The sequence below is a fragment of the Bufo bufo genome, chromosome 1, assembly GCF_905171765.1.
Source record: "Bufo bufo chromosome 1, aBufBuf1.1, whole genome shotgun sequence".
Lineage (NCBI taxonomy): Eukaryota > Metazoa > Chordata > Amphibia > Anura > Bufonidae > Bufo > Bufo bufo.
Genome location: NC_053389.1, coordinates 115457451 through 115479292, shown reverse-complemented (window position 1 = coordinate 115479292; position 21842 = coordinate 115457451). Strand labels below are relative to the sequence as shown.

Genomic DNA, 21842 nt, shown 5'->3' with positions numbered 1-21842 from the left:
CCTAATGTTTTTTTCAGCCATATTATTCCCTGTTTCAGCTGCAGAGCTAGATGCATTTTACTCAGAAGCAGGGGGTGTCTCCCTTCTGCCAGCACGCTACTGCTGTGACATCTTTTACCTTACCTCCCACTAGGTCTGCTTTCAGCGCCAGAGCTCACAGAACAGATAAGGTGGGATAAAATCACACTTACAGACACACATTAGTCTACTGTGATGTTCAGAAGCAGTTGTTTCATCAGGCTCACGATCTCAGCTAGCTCTGACATGTCCCCATTTCCCATGAGCAGTCTTCCGAGTCTGTTACAGGGAATGATCTTTCCTGACAACAAGCAGTGGACGGCAACTTAGGCAGTATTTTTTGTCTGGCCAATTCTTAGCATATTTGCCAGGTAGCAATTGTATCTCTACCGGACCCGATTACAGTCAATGGTGTCTGGCAGGATAGCGCAGATCTGGAGAACTCCAGAAGGCAATTCTGTACTAGAACAGCCTACCGGAGTTCCAAGCCGCAAGTTTGAAATTAGCCTTAGATGGAAATGAGACCCCTAGTGGCCCTGACATTATAGCTTTTTTTCTGGTGGACGCAGATAGATTTTTTAAAATGAAGTAATTAAAAAATGTTGTAGTTACATCATTATCTATTAAATGAAATAAAATTGGATGAATGAACCGTGACACTTTAATCCACATCCCCTTATAAAGCAGGAAAACCAAATCAAGCGAGTTAGGAGCAGTGGAATATTCTTTTTCCCACCCTGTAGGACAAGGTCCAGACACAGAAACCTAGATGATCAGCTGTTATTACTGGGGGAAGCTGCAGCCAGCCTCACATTTCCTCTGCAAGAGATAAATCAGAATCCCTTAGACTTTATTTCATACAAGTGTAGTACACAGGACGCGTTTCGGCCCATCCATAGCCTTTTTCAACTGATACATTTCCTGTGCAGCAGCGCCTACAGGACAAATTCAGTATTGCATAAAGCCTATTGAGATAAATGAGCAACTACTGTATGTAATAAATGGGGGAGCAACTTTTTTATTTTTAGTAGCTCACGTCTCCAGCTAGAAAAGGTCCTCATAAAGTATATGGACAGGAGATGTCATCTTGAGAAAACATCTTTAAAAAGGTGAACACATATAACTTTTCGTTTTTCTTACTATATTTTCTACCTACCCTGGTTTCCCTTTCTTGCACACTCAGAATATCACCACGAACTTGACAACCAGTTTTTCTCTTCTTTGGTCCCAATTCCATCTGAAAGGGTAAAAGAAGAAACATACAAAATATATCCTGAACACCAAAGTTTAAAGTCAGTCAGCAACTTTTGACTACTAAAGGTACCTGCACCTGGTGTGGATCACACGTAGTTTTTCTGCACGGATTTTGTGCGGAAAAATCACAGAATAATACAGTAACCGCAAAGTGAAGGAGATCTGACTGTACACTTTTCATGTACACTGCTTTATTTTTTTTCTTAGGTGCGGAAATTGAACTGTTTTATGGAATTTAAAATCTGCAGAACGTCAATTGTTTGTGCGTTTCCGCACCTTCTGTAATGGCTTTCCCCACAGACATCAATTTGGGTTGTTAACAAACAGAAAGAAACACACAAAAAATTAGATTTTTGTGGACTCACCTGTAAAATCTCTTTCTAGCTGAGTTCATTGGGGGACACAGAACCGTGGGTAGGTGGTGACTAGGCTAAAAGGTGTTAGCTCCTCCTGCCGGCTATATCCCCTTCAGCCTGGAGAGAGCATATCAGTTTGTGCACAAGCAGTAGGAGGAAAGAAATCAGAAATTAAATAACATAACCGTAACCAGTGGTTCCGAATGCAAAATTGAGGACCCTACAAGTTAATCAACTGCCGTGACCTGCGGCAAAATTCGAGAGAAAAAAAAAACGGATGGGAGCGGTGTCCCCCAATGAACTTTGCGAGAAAGAGATTTTACAGGTGAGTCCACAAAAATCTCGGTTCTCACTGGTATCACTGGGGGACACAGGTCCGTGGGACATTCCAAAGCAGTCCACGAGGAGGGAAGAAACCACACACCCATGGAAGACACAGTCGCGGGAGTCTAACATATGGCAAGACCTTGCGACCCAGAGCAGCATCTACTGATGCAAAGGTATGCACCTGGTAGAACTTGGTAAACGTGTGCAAGGAAGACCAGGTTGCCGCCTTACACAGCTGCAAAGAGGAAGCCTGGTGGAAACGGGCCCAAGAAGCGCCCACCGCCCTGGTTGAGTGAGCCGTGATATGGAGGGGCAGAGCCTTGCCCTGGGAGCGATAAGCCTCGGCAATGGCCAAGCGGATCCACCTGGCAATCGTCCCTTTGGAGGCTGCCAAACCCTTGCGAAGACCCTCAGGAATAACAAACAGTGCGTCGGTACGCTGAAACGACTCTGAAGCGGATAAATAAATCCGCAGGGCACGAACCACGTCCAGCTGGTGGAGGGCCCGTTCCCTAGGATGCAAAGGTGAGGGACAAAATAAGGGAAGAATGATGTCCTTGTTGACATGGAAGGCGGAGACTACCTTCGGAAGAAAGGAAGGCACAGGGCGAAGCACCGCCTTATCTTGGTGCAGAATAAGAAAGGGCTCTCTACAGGAGAGTGCCGCCAATTCCGACACGCGCCTGATGGAGGTGACCGCCACCAGAAAGGCCACTTTCCAGGAAAGAATGCAGAGATAAACCATGTCAAGAGGCTCAAAGGGAGCTGATTGGAGAGAACCAAGCACAAAGTTCAAATCCCAAGAGGGTAAAGGGGGGAGATAAGGAGGGACAGTGTGAGCCACCCCTTGGAGACAGGTCTTAACCGGGGCCTTTTGCGCCAGAGGTCGCTGGAAAAAGATCGCAAGCGCCGACACCTGCCCCTTTAGGGAACTAAGAAAAAGACCCAAATCCAGCCCCATTTGCAAAAAGGAGAGGATTGTGGGAAGGGAGAAATGGAACGGAGGGAGGCGACGGTCCGCACAGAAACGCAGGAAAGGCTTCCTGGCCTTAATCATGGTGCGAACGACTCCATTGGAGAAACCCCACCGCTTCAGAATGGCGGTTTCAATAGCCACGCCGTCAAACGTAGAGATTCTAAATGCTGGTGGAAGACGGGTCCCTAAGAGAGAAGGTCGTCCCTGAGCAAAAGTGGCCACGGAGCGTTTCCTAGGAGAAGGATTAGATCGGTGTTCCAGCTTCGGCGCTGCCAATCCAGGGTGATGAGAATCGTCTGAATGCCCTCCCTCTTGATCCTGCAAAGGACCCGGGTTAGGAGAGGGAGGAAGACGTACAGGGGGAAAAAGCCGTTCCATGGGGCCACCAGTGCGTCTACTGCGCATGCACGGGGATCTCTTGTCCGCGAGATGAAGGTGGGAAGCTTGTGGTGATCCTGGATGCCATCAGATCCACATCCGAACGGCCCCAACGGAGACAGATGGAGTCGAACACCTCTGGGTGCAGAGACCACTCGCCCGGGTCCACGGTCTTCGGCTGAGGAAGTCCGCCGTCCAATTCTCCACTCCTGGAATGCAGACTGCCGATAGCGCTGGTACATGTTCCTCCGCCCACTTTAGAATTTTGGCCGACTCGGTCATCATCGCTCGACTGTGGGTTCCCCCTGGTGGTTGATGTACGCCATCGCGGCGGCATTGTTCGACTGGATCCGGACCGACAGTCCCCTCAGGTGAGGAGTCCAATGAAGCAGGGACAAATAAATGACCCGAAGTTCCAGGATGTTGATGGGCAGTCTGGATTCCAACAGAGACCATTTGCCTTGGACTGTCCGAGGTAGGAAGATTCCGCCCCATCCGAGGGTGGTGATGACCGACCCTGAAACCGGGAGAAAGGATTTGCCAGAGACCAAGGTTGGAGTCGAGAACCACCACCTGAGGCCCGACCGCACCTGCGGAGGAAGGGCGATGGTACGGTCCAAGGAACTCGGTGTCTTGTCCCAGGATGACAAGATCGGCAACTGGAGAGGACGAGTGTGAAATTGCGCAAACAGAAGCGCCTCGAGGAAGAGACCATCCTTCCCAACACTCGCATGCAAAACAGATCAACGGATGTCTGCGCCGGAGGAGAAGATGAACTGACCGCTGAAGGGATAACCTCTTGTCCGAGGAGAGGCAGACTGTCGCCGCGGCCGTGCCGAGGAAAGTAATCTGTCTGCTGGGATGCAGTGCTGACTTCTGGAAGTTCACCAGCCAGCCGAAACGTGCCAGGGTGTCCAGGGTGATAAGTACGCTGTCCTCATTCTGACCGAAGGTCGCAGCCTTGACGAGAATGTCGTCCAGATAGGGTATTAGGGTGACGCCCCTGGAATGGAGAAGGGCGAGGAGAAGAGCGAGCACCTTCGTAAACACTCGCGGTGCTGTTGCTAGGCCGAAGGGTAGAGCCATGAACTGATAGTGGTGAGACCCCACGCAAAGCGAAGAAAACGCTGGTGCGTGGGAGCAATGGGAATGTGAAGGTACGCATCCTGAATGTCCACCGAGGAAAGAAACTCGCCCTGTTCCAGAGAAGCAACCACGGAGCGGAGAGACTCCATCCTGAAGTGCTGGACCCTGACAAACCGGTTCAGCAACTTGAGGTCTAGCACCGGGCGAATGGATCCCTTTTCCTTCAGGATAACAAATAGGTTTGAATAAAAACCTGTGAACTGCTCTGCAAGCGGAATCGGGGAGATCACTTCCCGGGCGAGAAGGGACTGTAATGCTTGAAAAAAGGCGACGACCCGAACTCTGTCTCTGGGCGGCTGGGAAAGGAAGGGTGGAGGCCAACTCGATCTTGTAACCCGAGGTTACTATCTCAAGCACCCATTCATTGGAACTGTGGGACCGCCAAACTTCTCGAAAAAGGAGGAGCCGACCCCCCCACCCGAGAGGGCAGTAGGCGCCCCTTCATGCAGAAGATTGTCTATTGGCCTGAGAGGGTTGTGCCTGCGGGCGCCAGGCTGGTTGGGGTTTAAAGGAGGGTTTTCTCTTCTGCTCGTGATTAAAAACCCTGGGTGGCGCCCCTGCCAACGGGCATGTGCTGGAGGGTGGCGAAAGGAGCAAACAGGAGTTCAAGGGCCTGGAGCGAACCGGACACTTGGCCTTGCCCTGTGGGAGGTGGATACTTTTACCGCCCGTGGCTTCAGAGATGATCTTGTCCAAATGAGTACCAAACAGACGAGAACCCGAAAAGGGAAGCCCCGTAAGAGTACGCTTTGATGAGGAGTCTGCTGCCGAGACTTGCGTTGTAAGGTGACCGGGAGAGCGGATGAGCGGGCAACAAGAGCGCCCGTGTCAAAAGAGGATGAAGAGCAGAGCCAGCCGCTGCAAAGGCGGACTTAGTAAAAGATTCCAGGCAGCGATCCACGGGGTCCTGAAGGGAAGTGCCATCGGTCAAGGGGATAGCGGTATGCTTAGCGAGACGGGACCACTTTGGGCGAGGACGACCCTTTCGCAACCAGGTCTGGCGGAAAGGGGTATAACAGATCGTGGCGCTTAGAAGCGCTGAAATGATGATTTGGATGGTCCCATGCCTTGGCAATGACGACCGAAAAATCGTCATGCAAGGGAAAGGCCTTAGGGGCTTGTCTCGAGCGGAGAAACGAAACTCCCTGGCGGCTAAAAGAAGCAGAGCTGTACCGAACCTGAAAGGTGTCGTGGACAGCCACGACCAGGCTACCTACCATGGAAGCAATCTTAGAAGATTGTTCCTGATCCAGATCCGAGTCTGAATCAAGTACCTCCCCTTCGGACAGTGTCTTACCTGGGAGGGAGGACATGTCCGAGCGTGGCCTCCGGGAAGGTGGAGACTCCAAGGCGTCAGAAGAGCAAAAGTGTCCTGTTCTGGGCCGTTTGTGAGAAGGTCTGCCCCTAGGTTGGTCGCCAGAGGAAGGCGCGGGATGTGCAGGTGAGGACTGGTCAACCAATCAACCCATGAGAAAAAGGGTGGTTTGGGAAACTTTTGATAGGTCCTCTACTGCCCGGGACAGGGCAGTGCAGCTGCTCGGGAGGGATGGTGGGGCCGGTCTGGGAGCACAGTATGCGGTACACAGGGAGTCCGACTGGCAGCGAGGAAACGAGCTTGCATTTTGCGCAAGCGTAGTGGCTGGGGGCTGGCGGGCGTCAGACATGGGTTCGAACATGGCTCTAAAAGCTGGTCCCAGGGCTGGAGGGATATAGGGTTGTCCTACCAAAAAAGCTACAGGTGGAACCAGGTCCTGATGTCCCCCAATGAATCTTCCTGCCGATTAAGGTGAAGAGGGAGAGGAATGCAGGCTTCTCCCAGGGCCAGCTCAGGAAAAAGAGGCAACCTCGCCCTCCTAGGAGTGTCCGGTGGCCCGCCCTGCAAGTGTAGGGGGCGGGTCAAGAGAAAATGAGGCCTAGTATGCCCCCGGGTGCTAAATTAGTTGCAGTGGCCGGCTGCGATGCACTTCCGGACACGGAAAACCGGAAGCGGAACAGGAGGAGCGGAGGCTGCCCGACAGAAAGGGCGCACGCCGGAGACCCCACCAGAGGAGTAGGAAACAAGCGCGAGGCATGCGGGTGCCGGGACGGACGCAAACCGGGGTAGGCCTCAAAAAAAGACGGGGGCTAAATTAGTTGTGGCAGCTGGCCGCGAAGCACTTCCGGCTGGCCAAAAACTAAAGGCGGAACGGGAGGAACGGGGGCTGTCCGGGAGAGAGGGTGCACACCGGAGACCAGCCAGAGGAGAAGGAAAAAGGGGCCAAAGCGCACGGGGACTGGAAAGGCCGCCGACCGGGGTAGGCCCAAATAGGGACTGGGGCCTAAATTAGAGGGGCAAGCGGCCAGAATGACACTTCCGGGCAACTGCCAAAAGGAGATGCCAGCCCAAGACCCCCTGAGCCAGAACCAAACCCCAAGCAAGGAGGACATTTGGGCCCCAGGGAGGGAAAAAGGGAAGGAGGGGAATGGGCAGTGGGGAATGGGGGGGGGGGGATACTCACCCAATCCGGCCTACTCACCCCATCTTCCTCCCCTTTTGTTCACTCTCCCTCGATGGGTCCAGTAGGGTCATCTCTTCAGCTGCTGGCACCAAAGTGGCAGTGAGCTGGCAAGGAGGGAGGGCCGGATCCAGGTGACCCCTTGGCTTGCGGGAAGCAGGGGAGCGAGGATGCCCTGGTCCTCTTTTTCGTCTTGTGGAAGATGGACTGGGATGGAAGCCGACCCAGGCCATAGTCCCTGGGAGAACAGGGAGGCCAGGCGGCCCTGTTCCCCCAGCCTCAAAAGGAAACTAAATAAACAAAAAATAGCAGAATTGACCCGGATATGCACAATCCTTAGAAAAAAGGCAGGTTGGCGCTGCCTAAAGTCCCTCTCTCAGGACGGTGAGGTCTCCCAGACCAGGTCTTTTAGAACCACTAAAATGTCCAACAAAAGAAAAACAAATAGGCGGCACTCACCAAGAAGTGGATTTTTTTAATTCCAAGCTGTCTGTCATAAAACATCATCAATGCAGGCATGGGGCGGACAAACATAGGACAGCCAAGTAGCCGCGACGGATGTTTCGCGCCTCAGCGTTTCCTCAGGCCACTGGCGTTCTGACGTGAATACTTCACCTTTATGCGCCGTCTCCTCCGCACGGCACACACAAATTCCGTCACAGAGGAGTCGGCAAGGTACATAGAGGCACATAAAAAATATGCAAAATAAAACAAAACACACATATATATATATATATATATTTACAGAAAAACTCCCGAGATCATTTCTGTCATTAAGTCCTAGAGGGCCCATAGCTCCAGACCCCATAATCCATCTTGCTTCCTTCCTTAAGAGCGCATGATGTCTATCTCCCCCTTGTGGTAGACTATGCCCTAACTCAATCCCAGCAAACCTAAGAACCTTACTATTGCCATTGTGTTCAGGTTTTACATGTTCTATTAAACGAGGACAACCTTTACCTGTACCAATGAAATTGATGTGTTCCCTAAATCTCTCGCTGAGGCTCCTTATAGTTTTTGCTATTTAAAACCTACCACATATACATAATATAAGGTACACTACGTATTTGCTTTTGCAAGTTATCAAAGTATTCACTCTATGGTGCAAACCGCCAAAGGCTAGTGAGTCCCATTGAGGATTATATTTGCAATAAGAGCAGTTTCCGCATCTGCGGTTCCCCGTAGGCACCCAATCCTTAACCATGTATCCGGTTTTGGTTCCACAAAACGACTCCTAACCAATTTGTCTGTTTAAAGTGTGACACCTCCTAAAAGCTACCAATGGTACACACTCTAATCTCCCTTAAGCGATCGTCTCTTTCCACTATATCCCAATTCTCCTTTATCACTTTCCTAATTTGGTCTGCCATTGGACTATATTTGAAGGAAAAGACAAAACGTTTCTGATTATCCACTTTATTCCTGGCATTTGTATTCCCTGATGTCACTGTACCCCTATACAGGGAGGCAGCTTTCTGTATAGCTTCATTCAGTAGCTCTATTGGATAACCTCTGGTCGTTTCTTCAAATCTAGGGACTGCTCCTTGAAACTCTCTTCTGTTTTATTAATCCTTCTCAATCTGACAAACTGTCCATATGGGACTGCTTTTTTCACACTATCTGGATGATAACTAGAAAAATGTAAAAGTAAATTGGTTGCCGTTGGCTTACGATAGGCCTCGGTAGCCACCATCCTTCACTAACACTTCCGCATCAAAAAATTCTAACTTAGAACTTCCAAAATTATGGGTGAACCTCATGTTCATTTTATTCACTGTATTAAGATATTCCAAAAACTCTTTGAATAGAAGCTCTGTGCCAGACCACACTATGAAAACACCATCTATAAACCTTAAGTACAGCTGTATAAAAGGAACATAGGGGTTCTCTACTGAGCATACATATTTGTCTTCAAACCTGGCTAAATATATATTTGCAAAAGTACATGCGACATGTGTACCCATTGCCGTTCCAAATTTTTATTTGTACCACATATACCCAAATTGAAAAGCATTGTTCTTCAGAATTAAACTTAAAGGGACACTGACAGGCCCGATAAACATATTTAGTTATTCCTATGCAGTCATAGATCTATTAAAGTGTATTACAATCATATAAGAGAACCCCCTGTCCGCATTGTAAACCATGTAAAAACAACTTTATAATCATCTGTCAATCACCTTCCTTTATGCCCAAGGGGCGGTTTTTCACATCTCTTTATGCCCAAGGGGCGTTTTTACTCGTACCTTTGTGCCCAGCCACACCTCAACTGTCGCTTCCTAGCGCCGCCCAGCTCATTATTATTCACTGGCTGGGCGGCTATTACAGTCCCCGATCCTCCCGAGCCGACGCAGGCGCAGCAGGAGACGCTGGCATTGAATAAGGGACGCAGGCGCACTGCGAGTGAGGGTGCCGGGCAAGTTATCCGGCGCACGCGCAGAAGGTACAAGTGAGTTCAATGCCAGCGTCTCCTGCTGCCCCTGCGTCGGCTCGGGAGGATCGGGGAATGTAAAAGCCGCCCAGCCAGTGAATAATAATGAGCTGGGCGGCGCTAGGAAGCGACAGTTGAGGCGCGGCTGGGCACAAAGGTACGAGTAAAAACGCCCCTTGGGCATAAAGGAAGGTGATTGACAGATGATTATAAAGTTGTTTTTACATGGTTTACAATGCGGACAGGGGGTACTCTTATATGATTGTAATACACTTTAATAGATCTATGACTGCATAGGAATAACTAAATATGTTTATCGGGCCTGTCAGTGTCCCTTTAAGGCTTCTCTCACAAAATCAATGAAAATCTCACTTATCAGTTCCACTTAGTACTTTAATAACTGCATCAATGCTGCCATCTTGTGGGATACGGGTGTACAGACTTTCCACATCTAGAGAGACCAATTAGAACCCTTCCTGCCACTGAAAAGACTCCAGTGGCGGTAACAGGTCCCCAGTGTCTCTGAGATAAGATGGTACCTGGCGGGGTAAAGGTCGAAGCAACCAGTCCATGTACTTAGACAAAGGTTCAGTCACTGAACCAACCCCCGAAACTATGGGTCTCAGCGCTCCAGATGGCGACCAAAATCGTCACCAATGCGCCTTAAAATTTGCAGATGGCGACAAGAGTTTTTAGCCTTGTCGCCATTTGTGACAGGGCTGCCGCGCTGTAGCTGAATATTGCGGCAGGGCATGGGAGCCAATCATTTCTTGCCCCGCCGCCGGCATGTGTACCCAGTGCGGAGCTGTGTGGGGATAGATGTGGCCCACACTAGAGTGTGCCGCCTTCCCTATCAGTTCGGACAGAACGGCGAATGTGATGTTACGTGGGAAGCTGCGCTCGCCGTTCCTCCCCCTGGAATGTGTAACACGCCCCTTACTGGCCGCCGTGTGCTTCGTATAACTTTATTGACAGTGAATGGAAGTGAACAGCACGCACTTCCAGGACAAAGAGCCCGAATCGCTGGGAACAGGGGGCCAGCAGTTTAGACATGATGACGGTATAGTTGTGGAAACGGATAAGAGGCAGTGACTGGAGGGCTGTCTGTCCCCTCTATGGTCCCCATACATAATAAGTGTACAGTGTGGCCAGTGCACCTGCATGTCTCTTCACAAGCAGTGCTTGCCGGTGTTTAGTGTAAGGCTCTGTTCACATCATGGATCTGGACCATTGTGCAAGCTGTTGGCATGCTGCACAGTACAATGTTGTGTTTTGCAGCTGAAACCTGACAGATCTTGTTATAGTGAATTGGGTGCCGTTTGTTTCTGTCATTTTAGCCTTGTCGCCATTTGTGACAGGGCTGCCGCGCTGTAGCTGAATATTGCGGCGGGGCATGGGAGCCAATAATTCTTTGCCCCGCCGCCGATCACCTACGCTACAGGCCTGAGGTCTATTTGGTAATGAAATCCCAGCGCAGGAGGGCGTGAAGACATCATCACGCCTGCCTGTGCCGGGATGCATAGCAGTGAAGTGTGCGCGTCTGCGTCGCACAATCCCGGGCCATACCAGCAGCTATTGAGCGCCAGCGAAAGGACACTGGCGAGTATAAGATTTTAGCTTTTTTTTTTTTTTTTTTTAAGTACCAACATTACTGGCCATAAGGGGGTACTGGGGGGAGATTACTGGCCTTAAGGGGGGCACTGGGAGACATTACTGGCCGTAAGATGGGCACTGGGGGGACATTAGTGGCCTTAAAGGGGGTTCTGGGGGACATTACTTGCCGGAAGGGGGCACTAGAGGACAGTATGGGGGGAAATTACTACTGTGGAGCATATTTCTACTGTGGGGCAGTGGGGGAGTATTTACTATGTGTGGGGAAATTACTATATGAGGGAAGTGTGGGAGAAAATTACTAAGTGAGGGGGGAAGTTACTACTGTGCGGGCAGTGTGGGGGAGGGGGAATTAATCTAAGGTGTTATTATTATTACTGGGGGCACTCTAGGTGGCATTTATAATTGCTGTAAACACTATAGAGACATTATTTCTAGTGGGGGTCACTATTTTTTCAGCAGTATAGTACCTGGGGCATTGGGGAGCACCATGGGCACAGTATTGGGAATGGCAGCAGGATGACATTGTTGGGACACCAGGAAGTGGGGGGGGGGGATGTTTGGTGGAAAAATTTAAAAATCTAACGTGTCTGTAACAAACTCTGTAGAGACGAGATGCAGCTGAAATTATTTGTCATGGAGGTCTGGGTCAAATGGTGGAGAAGAGGAAAGAGAAGGTCTACATGACAGTAGATGTCACTGGATGTAATAGGTATGCGTTGCTGTATTCTCCTATATGTAGTGCTGGCTCTTTACTGTGACCTGTGTCTCATCTTCTCCAAGTCTATTTTTTTAAAATTTTATTATAATTATATAGATTTTCAATTTGGCGACTAAAAATGTAATTTGGCTCCTAAATTTTTCAGTTTAGGAGTCAATGGCTCCTGTTTATTTTTTTTAGTCTGGAGCACTGGGTCTCCCAGGGTAGTGGATCAGTGACAGGGTAGTGGATCTTCAGTAGGAAGTACCAGGATGGTTTTTGCCGAGACAGGGGTAACAATTTTTCAGCTTTTTTTCTAGACAGTACATTACATTCCACCTATGTAGAAAACTCCTCAATTGATTCAGAATCTTTACAGTAGAATCTATTTTTAATAACTCAAACATTACTGTCCCCCAATTGCCTCTCTGCTTCCGCTACATAGTATTCTCTCGTCATCAGCACCACGTTGCCCCTCTTATCTGCCGGTTTTACAATTATGTCATTCCGTGACTAACCATTTGAGGGCTTTTTCCTCCCCTATATCAATGTTCTTTTTTCCTTTAGGGTAAATCAAAGCTTTGACTCCCTCTAATACTTTATGGTAAAATAATTGGATTTTTTGTACTCACCGTAAAATCCTTTTCTCGTAGTAGGCATTGGGGGACACAGCACCATGGGTATATGCCCAGCTGCCACTAGGAGGCTGACACTAGAAACAAAAAAAGTGTTGGCTCCACCCAGGTGGGCTATACCCCTCTGCCAGAGCCGAGAGAGATCAGTCGGTACAAAAGCAGTAGGAACATCACACCTGAACCAAAAACTGAAAGCCAACAAGTCTTCAACTGGGGAAACCCGACAACCAAACTAGGCAAAAGCCGGATCCTCAAACAAGAAGAAAATGTCCCCCAATGCCTACTACGAGAAAAGGATTTTACGGTGAGTACAAAAAATCCAATTTTCTTGTGCATGGCATTGGGGGACACAGCACCATGGGACGTCCAAAAGCAGTCCCCGAGGGAGGGAAGAAAAAAGGGCCATGCCACCAATCTAAAGCACCGCTGCTTGCAGAACCTTGCGTCCCAGACTGGCATCAGCAGAAGCCAAGGAATGAATATGGTAGAACTTAGAAAAAGTGTGAACCGCCGCCCAGGTGGCGGCCCGGCAGACCTGGGAAGCTGATGACTGATGATGCACCGCCCAAGAAGCCCCAACCGCCCTAGTCGAATGTGCGGTCAACCTGGAAGGGGGAGCCCGGTCCTTCGTGACTTAGGCCTCCTTGACGGCCGACCGAACCCAGCGAAAAATGGTGGCAAACCTTTACGAGGGCCTGCCGAGACCACAAAAAGAGAGTCCGAACGACGGAAGGGTTCCGTGAGGCGAAGATACAGGCAAAGAGCCCGAACCACATCCAGGCAATGGAGGGATTTCTCCCTAGAGTGAGGATTGGGGCAGAAGGAAGGAAGGACGATCTCCTCATTAATATGAAACGAGGAAACCACCTTCGGGAGAAAGGATGGAACAGGACGCAATACCACCTTGTGCTGATGGAACACGAGGAAAGGCGAACGGCAAGAAAGCGCCGCAAGTTTGGAAACACGTTGGATGGAGGTGACAGCCACGAGGAAGGCCACCTTAAATGAGAAAAACGTCTGAGAAATCTCTGGACGAGATTCAGGTCCCACGGCTCCACCGGAAAGCGAAAAGGGAGGGGCTCGGCGAGCAACACCCTGGAGAAAAATCCTAACCTGGGCCCGCAAGGCCACAGGATGCTGGAAGAGGACCGAGAGGGCCGAAATCTGCCCCCTGAGAGAAGCCAGGCGAAGACCCTTATCAAATCCAGCCTGAAGAAAAGCGAGAATGTTAGGGACAGAGGAACAGAGGGGGTGAAAACGACCAGATTCGCACCAGGCAAAATACGCTCTCCAGGTCCGATAGTAAATGCGGGCCGACTGGGGCTTGCGAGCGTGAAGCATCGTCCGGATGACCGAGTCCGAGAGACCACGGGACTTCAGGACCGCAGTCTCAACAGCCACGCCGTCAAACGAAGCTGAGGTAAATTCGGGTGGAACAGAGGGCCCTGGGAAAGGAGATCGTGGCGCGGAGGAAGCAGAAACACCAGATCCGCGTACCCTGCCCTGCGGGGCCAATCCAGAGCCACCAGGATTGGCGGAACTCGGGCTGCCTTGAGACGCTTGAGCACTCGGGGAAGGAGAGGAATGGGGGGAAAAAAGATACAGAAGGTCGAACTGAGACCAAAGCAGAACTAGGGCGTCGACCGCGAGAGCCTGAGGGTCCCTGAACCGCGCAACATAGCACGGGAGCCTGTGGTTGAGGCGCAATGCGAAGAGATCCACGTCCGGAGTTCCCCAACAGTGACAAAGTTGGAGGAACACTTCTGGGTGGAGAGACCATTCGCCCGGGTCGACGAGCTGATGACTGAGAAAGTCTGCCGCCCAATTGTCGACCCCGGGAATGTGCACGGCGGAGAGGACCGGAACGTGCTTCTCCGCCCACCGCAGGATACGGGAGGCTTCCTGTAGGGCCATCACACTCCTGGTGCCCCCTTGGTGGTTCAGATAGGCCACGGCGGTGGAATTGTCCGTCTGAACCCGGATCGGGAGACCGCGGAGACGGGGAGTCCAGTGAGACAGTGCCAGGAAAATTGCCCTGAGTTCGAGGACGTTGATCTGCAGGGAAGACTCCTGAACAGACCAAAGACCCTGGACAGTGAGGGACTCAAAGACCGCCCCCCAACCCGAGCTGGCATCTGTGGTGATCACCCGCCAACGAGGGGGGAGGAAAGACCGGCCCAGGGACACCGTCCGAGGATTCAGCCACCAGGAGAGATCCTGGCAAAGCTCGGGAGGGAGACGGGTCCGGCGATCGAGGCCTGCCGGGGACTTGTCCCACCTGGATAGGATGAACAACTGAAGGTCCCGGGAGTGGAATTGGGAATAGGGAATGGCCCAGGACGCGCATACACATCCTGATGGTCAAGGGAGATGGGTCGCAGAGACGAGTCACACCCGCCTAAAGAGAGGCAATCTTCTCTGGGGGAAGGAACACTCGCCCGAGGCGAGTATCGAAGATCATACCCAGAAAGGGCATCCTCCGGCATGGGACGAGAGAGGACTTGGAGTGGTTGATGAGCCACCCGAATTGGGCAAGAGCCGAGAGGGTGATGCGTAGGCTGGACAGGTTGTCCTCCAATGACGGAGCCCGGATCAGAAGGTCGTCCAGGTAAGGCACCAATGCGACCCCCCTGGCATGGAGAAGTGCCACGAGAGGCGCTAGCACCTTTGTGAAAACCCTTGGGGCAGAGGCCAGGCCGAAGGGCAGGGCGACGAACTGAAAATGAAGAGAACCCACCGCGAAGCGAAGGAACCTCTGATGGGAGAGGGCAATAGGGACGTGTAGATAAGCGTCCTGAATGTCTATGGACGACAGGAACTCGTCCGCATCCAAGGAGGCGGTCATCGACCGGAGGGACTCCATGCGAAAATGAAGGACACGGACGAAGGGATTGTGCGCTTTCGGGTCCAGGATTGGGCAGAGCGAACCGTCCTTCTTGGGAACCGTAAACAGGTTCGAGTAGAACCCCTGAAAGCGTTTTGATTCCGGAACCAGAACCATGACCCCGAGAGAACGAATTGAACGAATGGCCCAAAAAAACTCGTCTGCCCTGGCGGGGGAATTGGGGGGCGACGTCAGGAAGAACCGTCCCGACGGAAGACCGGGAAATTCGATCTTGTATCAGGAGGAGACCTCCAGAACCCAAGCGTCCTCCACACTTGCTTGCCAGATATTCAGAAAGGCGAGCAAGCGCCCCCCCCCCCCCCCCCCCTTGACCGGGGCCGAGTCATGCGGAAGGTGGCTTAGTGGACTGGGGCGAGCAGGTTTGGGCTTGGCATGCCAGGAGGGCTTGGCCTTAAAAGGAAGGTCTAGTGGACTTCTTGTCTGGTCGGGCAGAAGGGGCCCGAAAGGAACGAAAGGTCTGCGCCCGAGAGGACGACCCAGGAAAGCAACAGCGGGGAGGCTGGTTCTGGGGAAGAAGGGAACTCTTACCGCCAGTGGCCTCAGAGATGAGCTCCTCCAAACGCTTCCCAAAAGCTTCCCACCGAGGAAAGGAAGGGAAATTAGAGCCTTCTTGGAGGCGGAATCCGCCGCCCAAGAACGAAGCCAGATGGTGCGGCGTATGGCCCCAGAGTTAGCGGCCACACGGCCGGAGCGGCGAGCCGATTCAATAGAGGCATCACAAAGAAATTTGGACGCCTGGTAGATCTGAGAGGCAAGCACTGCCAGTTCCCCCTGGACCGAGTCTGGAGGTAAGGCTCGGATGAGCTTTTTGGCCCAGATCGCGCAAACCTTGGCCACCCAGGAAGCGGCAAAAGCAGGACGGATGGCGGCACCCGCTGCTACGAACACGGACTTGGCCAAACAGTCAACCCGTTTGTCAGCGGGATCCGACAAGGAAGCCGCGTCAGCCAGGGGAAGGGTAGTGGCCTTCGCCAGGCAAGCCACCTGAGGATCTACCTGAGGAGGAACCGTCCAGAGGTTGACGGATTCCTCAGAAAAGGGATAAGGGACATCCGAGGCCTTGGTAAGGTGAAGGCGCCGATCAGGGTGACGCCACTCCTTAGCCAGAAGTGCGTCAAGATCCGCGTGATTAGGGAAAACCACAGCGGAACGTCTGGAATGGCGGAAGGACACCGACTCCTGGGAGGAGGAAGAAGGATCGTCCTGCACATGGAGCACGTCCCGGATGGTTTTAATGAGATCCTGTATGGCCGCAGACATCGCCGAGCACCGCTCTGATTCAGAATCAGAAGCAGAGGAGTCCCCAGGAGTGGCGGAAATAGCTGAAGAAGAAACCTCGCCCGTCTCAGACTTATCCAGGGAATGATCCGAGGAAGCTGAGGAAGAGTGGGACCCGGCCGAGACCCTACGAGGTCGCTTGCGGGACCGAGTGCCAGAGCGAGAACGGACGTCCCCAGCGGGAGAGTCCCTGCTAGAGGCGGCCGCAATCTGAGCAGAAAAACGGTCCAGAGACTGCGCCAGGGACTGGGAGAAGCTGGTAAGGTTCCCTATGGCTTGGGACAGGGTAGCAGCCCATTCCGGAAGAACCGACCCAGAAGGGACTGCAGGGGCGGCCTGGGCGGGCCTTGGGTCGAGGCACTGTGGGCAGAGAGAGTTAGACTGGCCGCATGGAAACTTCTTATTACACAGAGAACATGCATAATGAGTAGAAATCCCGGTAGGATGGAGCCTGCAAGAAAAAAAGTCAGCCGAAGGGCTGCCTACCAGACCCAAATGTCCCAGATGAAAAAGCCGCAGAGCAGGAGAGGAGCAGCAAGATGGCGACCGGGTGCAGGAGAGGAAAGAGCCGGCAGAGAAGAAGGTAACGCCCTCCGTGACCGGCAGAAGCCGGCACTGAAAGAGAATTGGAGAAAAAACAAGCGCCTCCCAGGGCTCCGCCCACGGAGGTGAGGGTGAAAGAGTGAGCCCGGGAAGCCAGGAGTGGGCGGAGAGAAATCTCTGCCCCACGTGACCTGCGGCCTAGTAAGCCGAAAAAAACAGGGCCTAAAGTGAGACGGAGCTGCCGGGAGCGGACACCCGCGATCGCGGTGGTGACCGGAAGCAGCCGCAGGACGGGAGGGACACAGCGGTGAGGGGAACAGGTGCCCTGCACAAAGGAGCACCCAAAATGACCTCCGGAGCCGGCCCCTGAACGGAGGCATGAGCCATGCAGGTACCCCGGTCCATGGGAGAGGAGAGGAGGGGGGAAACTGGGTGGAAGTAGAGCAAAGAGGGCTTCCCCCAAGCGTTCCCCCACACCATGTTCCTCCAGCTACTAGGCCAAGGGAGGATAAGGAGGGAAGGAGGGAGGGAAACCACAGGGCCTCCGCAAGGGATGGATCCCTACTTACCTTCCGAAGTCTTCAGGCGCAGCAGTGACCACCCCTTCGGCGGACTCAACACGGGGACCGTGGGACTACCGGAATTCCACTGCGGAAGCAGCTTTAAGTGGGGACTGGGTGGCTGCCAGGTACCTGAGTACGCGCCCGCAGGGGGGCAACTAAAGTGGAACACGATGGAGCCACCCCTGCAGCAGGCCGAAACCTGCAGAGAAAAAAAGAAGATAAAATAAAATAAAAAATTAGCAGGATGACCTGCGAAAAAAGATAGCAGGTCATGTCTGCCTCCTACGGACACTAGAACAAGACTGATCTCTCTCGGCTCTGGCAGAGGGGTATAGCCCACCTGGGTGGAGCCAACACTTTTTTTGTTTCTAGTGTCAGCCTCCTAGTGGCAGCTGGGCATAAACCCATGGTGCTGTGTCCCCCAATGCCATGCACAAGAAATATCTATATTACTCCCAGCAGGTATAGGGGGACAAAATGTGGAGCGGACACCCCCCCTCAAAATCTTCTGTAGGGTATCCTTTGGTGGTTCATTCAGGTTGAAACCTGTCAACCACTCCAAACAAGACACCTCCGTTTGATTAAAATTTGCCATTGTACTGAACCCCAAAGGTCCTATACTTGCTGGTACTTGTTCTCTTATCTCACTTTTTATTGCTGGCACATTCTTCAACAGCCTGTTCAAATAGAGTTTTCTCACTGCCTTAAAAAGATCTATTTCAAACGTATTAGGATCAAACTGTTCCACTTTTACACAGTCCAGTGGCAGTTCGTAACCAGTTAGGTTCACCACTATATTCTGTTCTACATCATTCTCATCTACTTCTAATATCGTCTCCAAGAGACCTGTTTTCTTTTGTGGCCCTGTTTTATATTTGTTTCTCCTTTTTCCTCGGTCCCTCCTAACACTCCTCCTACAGGGGCTTTTTCATCCCTTTTTCATAAGGTATCCATAGAATGGTGGATGGACAAGTCATCTGATGCACTGGACTCAGAGTCTGTAGTCCAATAATCACTTTTAGTACGTCGTGGATGGAGTCTCCTTTTCTGTTTCCCATTGTTCCAATCGAAGATTCTACCCAGGTCGTAGTCCTATTTATCTCTCAAAAACTTGTCTCTTTTCTTCTCTTTTGTTTCTGCTTGAATCACTGTTAGTTTTTTATCCATTCTTTTATTAAAGGTTTGCAATCGATTCTCCGCGAGTCGTGTTTGGAACTCCACTCTTGCTTTTAATAATTCCTCTTTTATTATCCCATATTCTTTCTCATTTCTCTTTAATACCAGCTCCAGGATACAAATAGAGAACTCCGAATGTAGATCTTGCCACTCGGTTACAAATTCAACATCCTCTTGGTATTGCAAAAAATCCTTATAGATCCGTAGTCCCCTTGGGACCCGGTTACTTTCTTTATAAGATTTTAAGGAATTTACTATCCAAAATAGACGGACATCTTTTTTCTCCAACTGTGACACCCTCATTTCTAGGGCTTTTGTACTCAGAGTCTGTAATATACCTTTCTGATTGCACTGTCTAAAATATGTGTCCGCCCCTTCTCTGCCCTCTATCGGACCCGGTCTTATTTCTTCTGAGGCCGAATCCATATTTGTATCCACGTTTTCATCCATCTGGGGACATTTACGGAACACATGAATTCCATTGGTACAGGGAAAGGTTGTCCTCGTTTAATAGAACATGTAAAACTTGAACACAATGGCAATAGTAAGGTTCTTAGGTTTGCTGGGATTGAGTTAGGGCATAGTCTACCACAAGGCGGAGATAGACATCATGCGCTCTTAAGGAAGGAAGCAAGATGGATTATGCGGTCCGGAGCTATGGGCCCTCTAGGACTTAATGACAGAAATGATCTCAGAGTTTTTCTGTAAATATATATATATCTGAATGTTTTGTTTTATTTTGCATAATTTGTATGTGCCTCTAGGTACCTTGCCGACTCCTCTGTGACGGAATTTGTGTGTGTCGCACCGGAGTTGCCGGCGCATAAAGGTGACGTATTCACGTCAGAACGTCAGTGGCCCGAGAAAGCGCTGAGGCACGAAAAGGCCGTCGCCACGAGCTACTTGCCTGCGCTATTTTTGACTGTCCTATACCTGCATCGATGATGTTTTATGACAGCTTGGAATAAAGAAATCCACTTCTTGGCGAGTGCCGCCTATTTGTTTTTCTTTTGTTAGACATTTTAAAAACTGATATGCTCTCTACAGGCTGGAGGGGATATAGCCGACGGGAGGAGCTAACCCTTTTTAGCCTAATGTCGCCTCCTAGCGGCAGCAGCAGTTATACCCACGGTCATGTGTCCCCCAATGATACGAGCGAGAAATCCACAACAAAAACCACATTAAAAAAAATAATAATAAAAAAAAAATAAAAAAAAAAAAAATATATATATATATATATATATATATATATATAAAATCGCACAAAAAATGCATTAAAACCACAGTAAATAGTACGGACATATGTGCAGTTTTGGTGCAGATACCCTAACAGTACCAGCAATCTCCAATACATGTTTAAAGAGTAACTGAACTTTTATAATAATTCTTAATATGTTAGTTACTCTTTAAAGCATTCCAAACTTACATGTATGTAATTTGAGAGTTCTTTGGATGTTCAGAAAACTTTTTAACCCTAAGGAAAACGGCTTTCGAGTGCCCAGCTGGGCGGGCTTTGCTTTTCAAAGTACCCCAGGGCGCCTCCTTTAACCTCTCAAGGCCTCTTCCCCTTTCCCCTGACGTCAAGAGCAGTGTCGGACTGGGATGCATAGGGCCCACCTGTAAAATTTATTCTGGGGGCCAGCTGTAAAGCTACATGCAAATATTATCCACTACCACATGGTTGATTATGGGGGCCCCTGCAGACACTTTGAGAAGGCAGGTCTATGATGGAAGAGGATACTGGCTGGTGGCCTCTGTACCTAGAAGTCATCTCAGCCATCTGATGCATCTATAATAATTCGTTGGGTAGTTTGTTAAATATTCCACCCAGTCTTTTTTTATATGAACATAGGTTGAGGTGCTCTATGCTATGTAGTGCTATTAGTCTACTGTACCCACCTTCCACAGGGGCCCTCTGGTGGATTCACCTGTTTCCTTGTGGGCCAGTCTGAGCCTGGTCATGGGAATGCTTCTACAAGTCTCGCGCAGGCGCCCTCTGCTGGGGCAGGAAGCGCAGCACAGGGTGCCTGCGAGAGACTTGTAGAAGCATCTCCGTGATGTCAGAGGAAAAAGGGAGGAAGCCTGGGGAGGACAGCTCAGGCACTTTGAAAAGCAAAGCCTGTCCACCTGGGCACCGCTCTGCAGAGTTCATCACCATTCACATAAGTCTGAGCCCTGAATCCCAGGACCTGAGCACTACAAGGCACCAGTGCTAACTATGGAGCCACCATGCGGCCCATGAAATATATCTTAATGTACACATGTGGCGAAAAAAAACCTTCATCCCTTACTTCCATGTATGACTGAAGCATCAAAAAGGGGTAAAGGCTTATTTAAAGGGACATGGCTCAGATTTGCTTGCGGTCAGTTCTATTATCTTATAGTTGGTGACAATGCATAGGACTGATTACTTACGGATGGAGAATGTTCTCCACTTGGTTTATCTCCATCATCATCATCATCGTCTGCGATATCGAGGAAAAATATAGAAAGGACTATTATCACTGTAGAAAAATCTGATTCAGAAAATATTTCTACATAACCTCAGAATTCAGAAAAATGATGTGGAAACCTGTAATGTAACAGATATAAGTATTCTTCTATAAAAGAGGTCACGGACCTAACAAGAACAACCAATTTTTTAAATGAAGCCCCCACCCCATGAATCAGCTGATTTTGGGGCCAGGATGTGGGATAAACTGCTGGCGTCTTCTCATGTCGTCACTGCAGTGAAGATTCAGGCAAGGTCCAAAAGAACCATTGTGACATGTGATATTCATATGCCCTAATCCTGCACACACCCAGAGGAGGGATACTGAAGTATTTTTTCAGTAAGTTTTTTGTTCTGCAACTGACCTACCATAAATTGTATGTTTGTTTGTTTTTTTAACTGTTCATCCATAAGAAGTTCATATCAGTGTTGTGTTGTCCAAATTTCTGTCCCATCAGTGGAACAGAAAAGAATTGATCTGTTTGTCTGAAAGGATATTTTCAGCCCTTAAAAGGGGTGTGCCAAGATTTTAAGTCATCCCCTATCCACAGGATAGGGA

The 21842-nt window shown here is 50.4% G+C and overlaps 1 protein-coding gene and 1 long non-coding RNA gene across 3 annotated transcripts in view; one reads left to right on the top strand and one right to left on the bottom strand.

Moving 5' to 3' along the window:
• Nucleotides 1-21842, bottom strand: part of LOC120998040 (zinc finger protein 777-like) — an 86929-nt gene that overhangs the window by 3392 nt on the left and 61695 nt on the right. For both annotated transcript variants that reach the window (XM_040428489.1, XM_040428500.1), the window contains 2 exons: nucleotides 21208-21257; nucleotides 1175-1255 (listed from right to left, as the gene is read on the bottom strand). In XM_040428489.1, the coding sequence (XP_040284423.1) occupies nucleotides 1175-1255; nucleotides 21208-21257 (131 nt within the window). The remainder of the gene's footprint in view (nucleotides 1-1174; nucleotides 1256-21207; nucleotides 21258-21842) is intronic.
• On the top strand, nucleotides 3971-13784 carry LOC120998049. The gene is made up of 3 exons (XR_005778288.1): nucleotides 3971-3983; nucleotides 6524-6531; nucleotides 13593-13784. It is a non-coding gene; the product is annotated as an uncharacterized LOC120998049 (long non-coding RNA).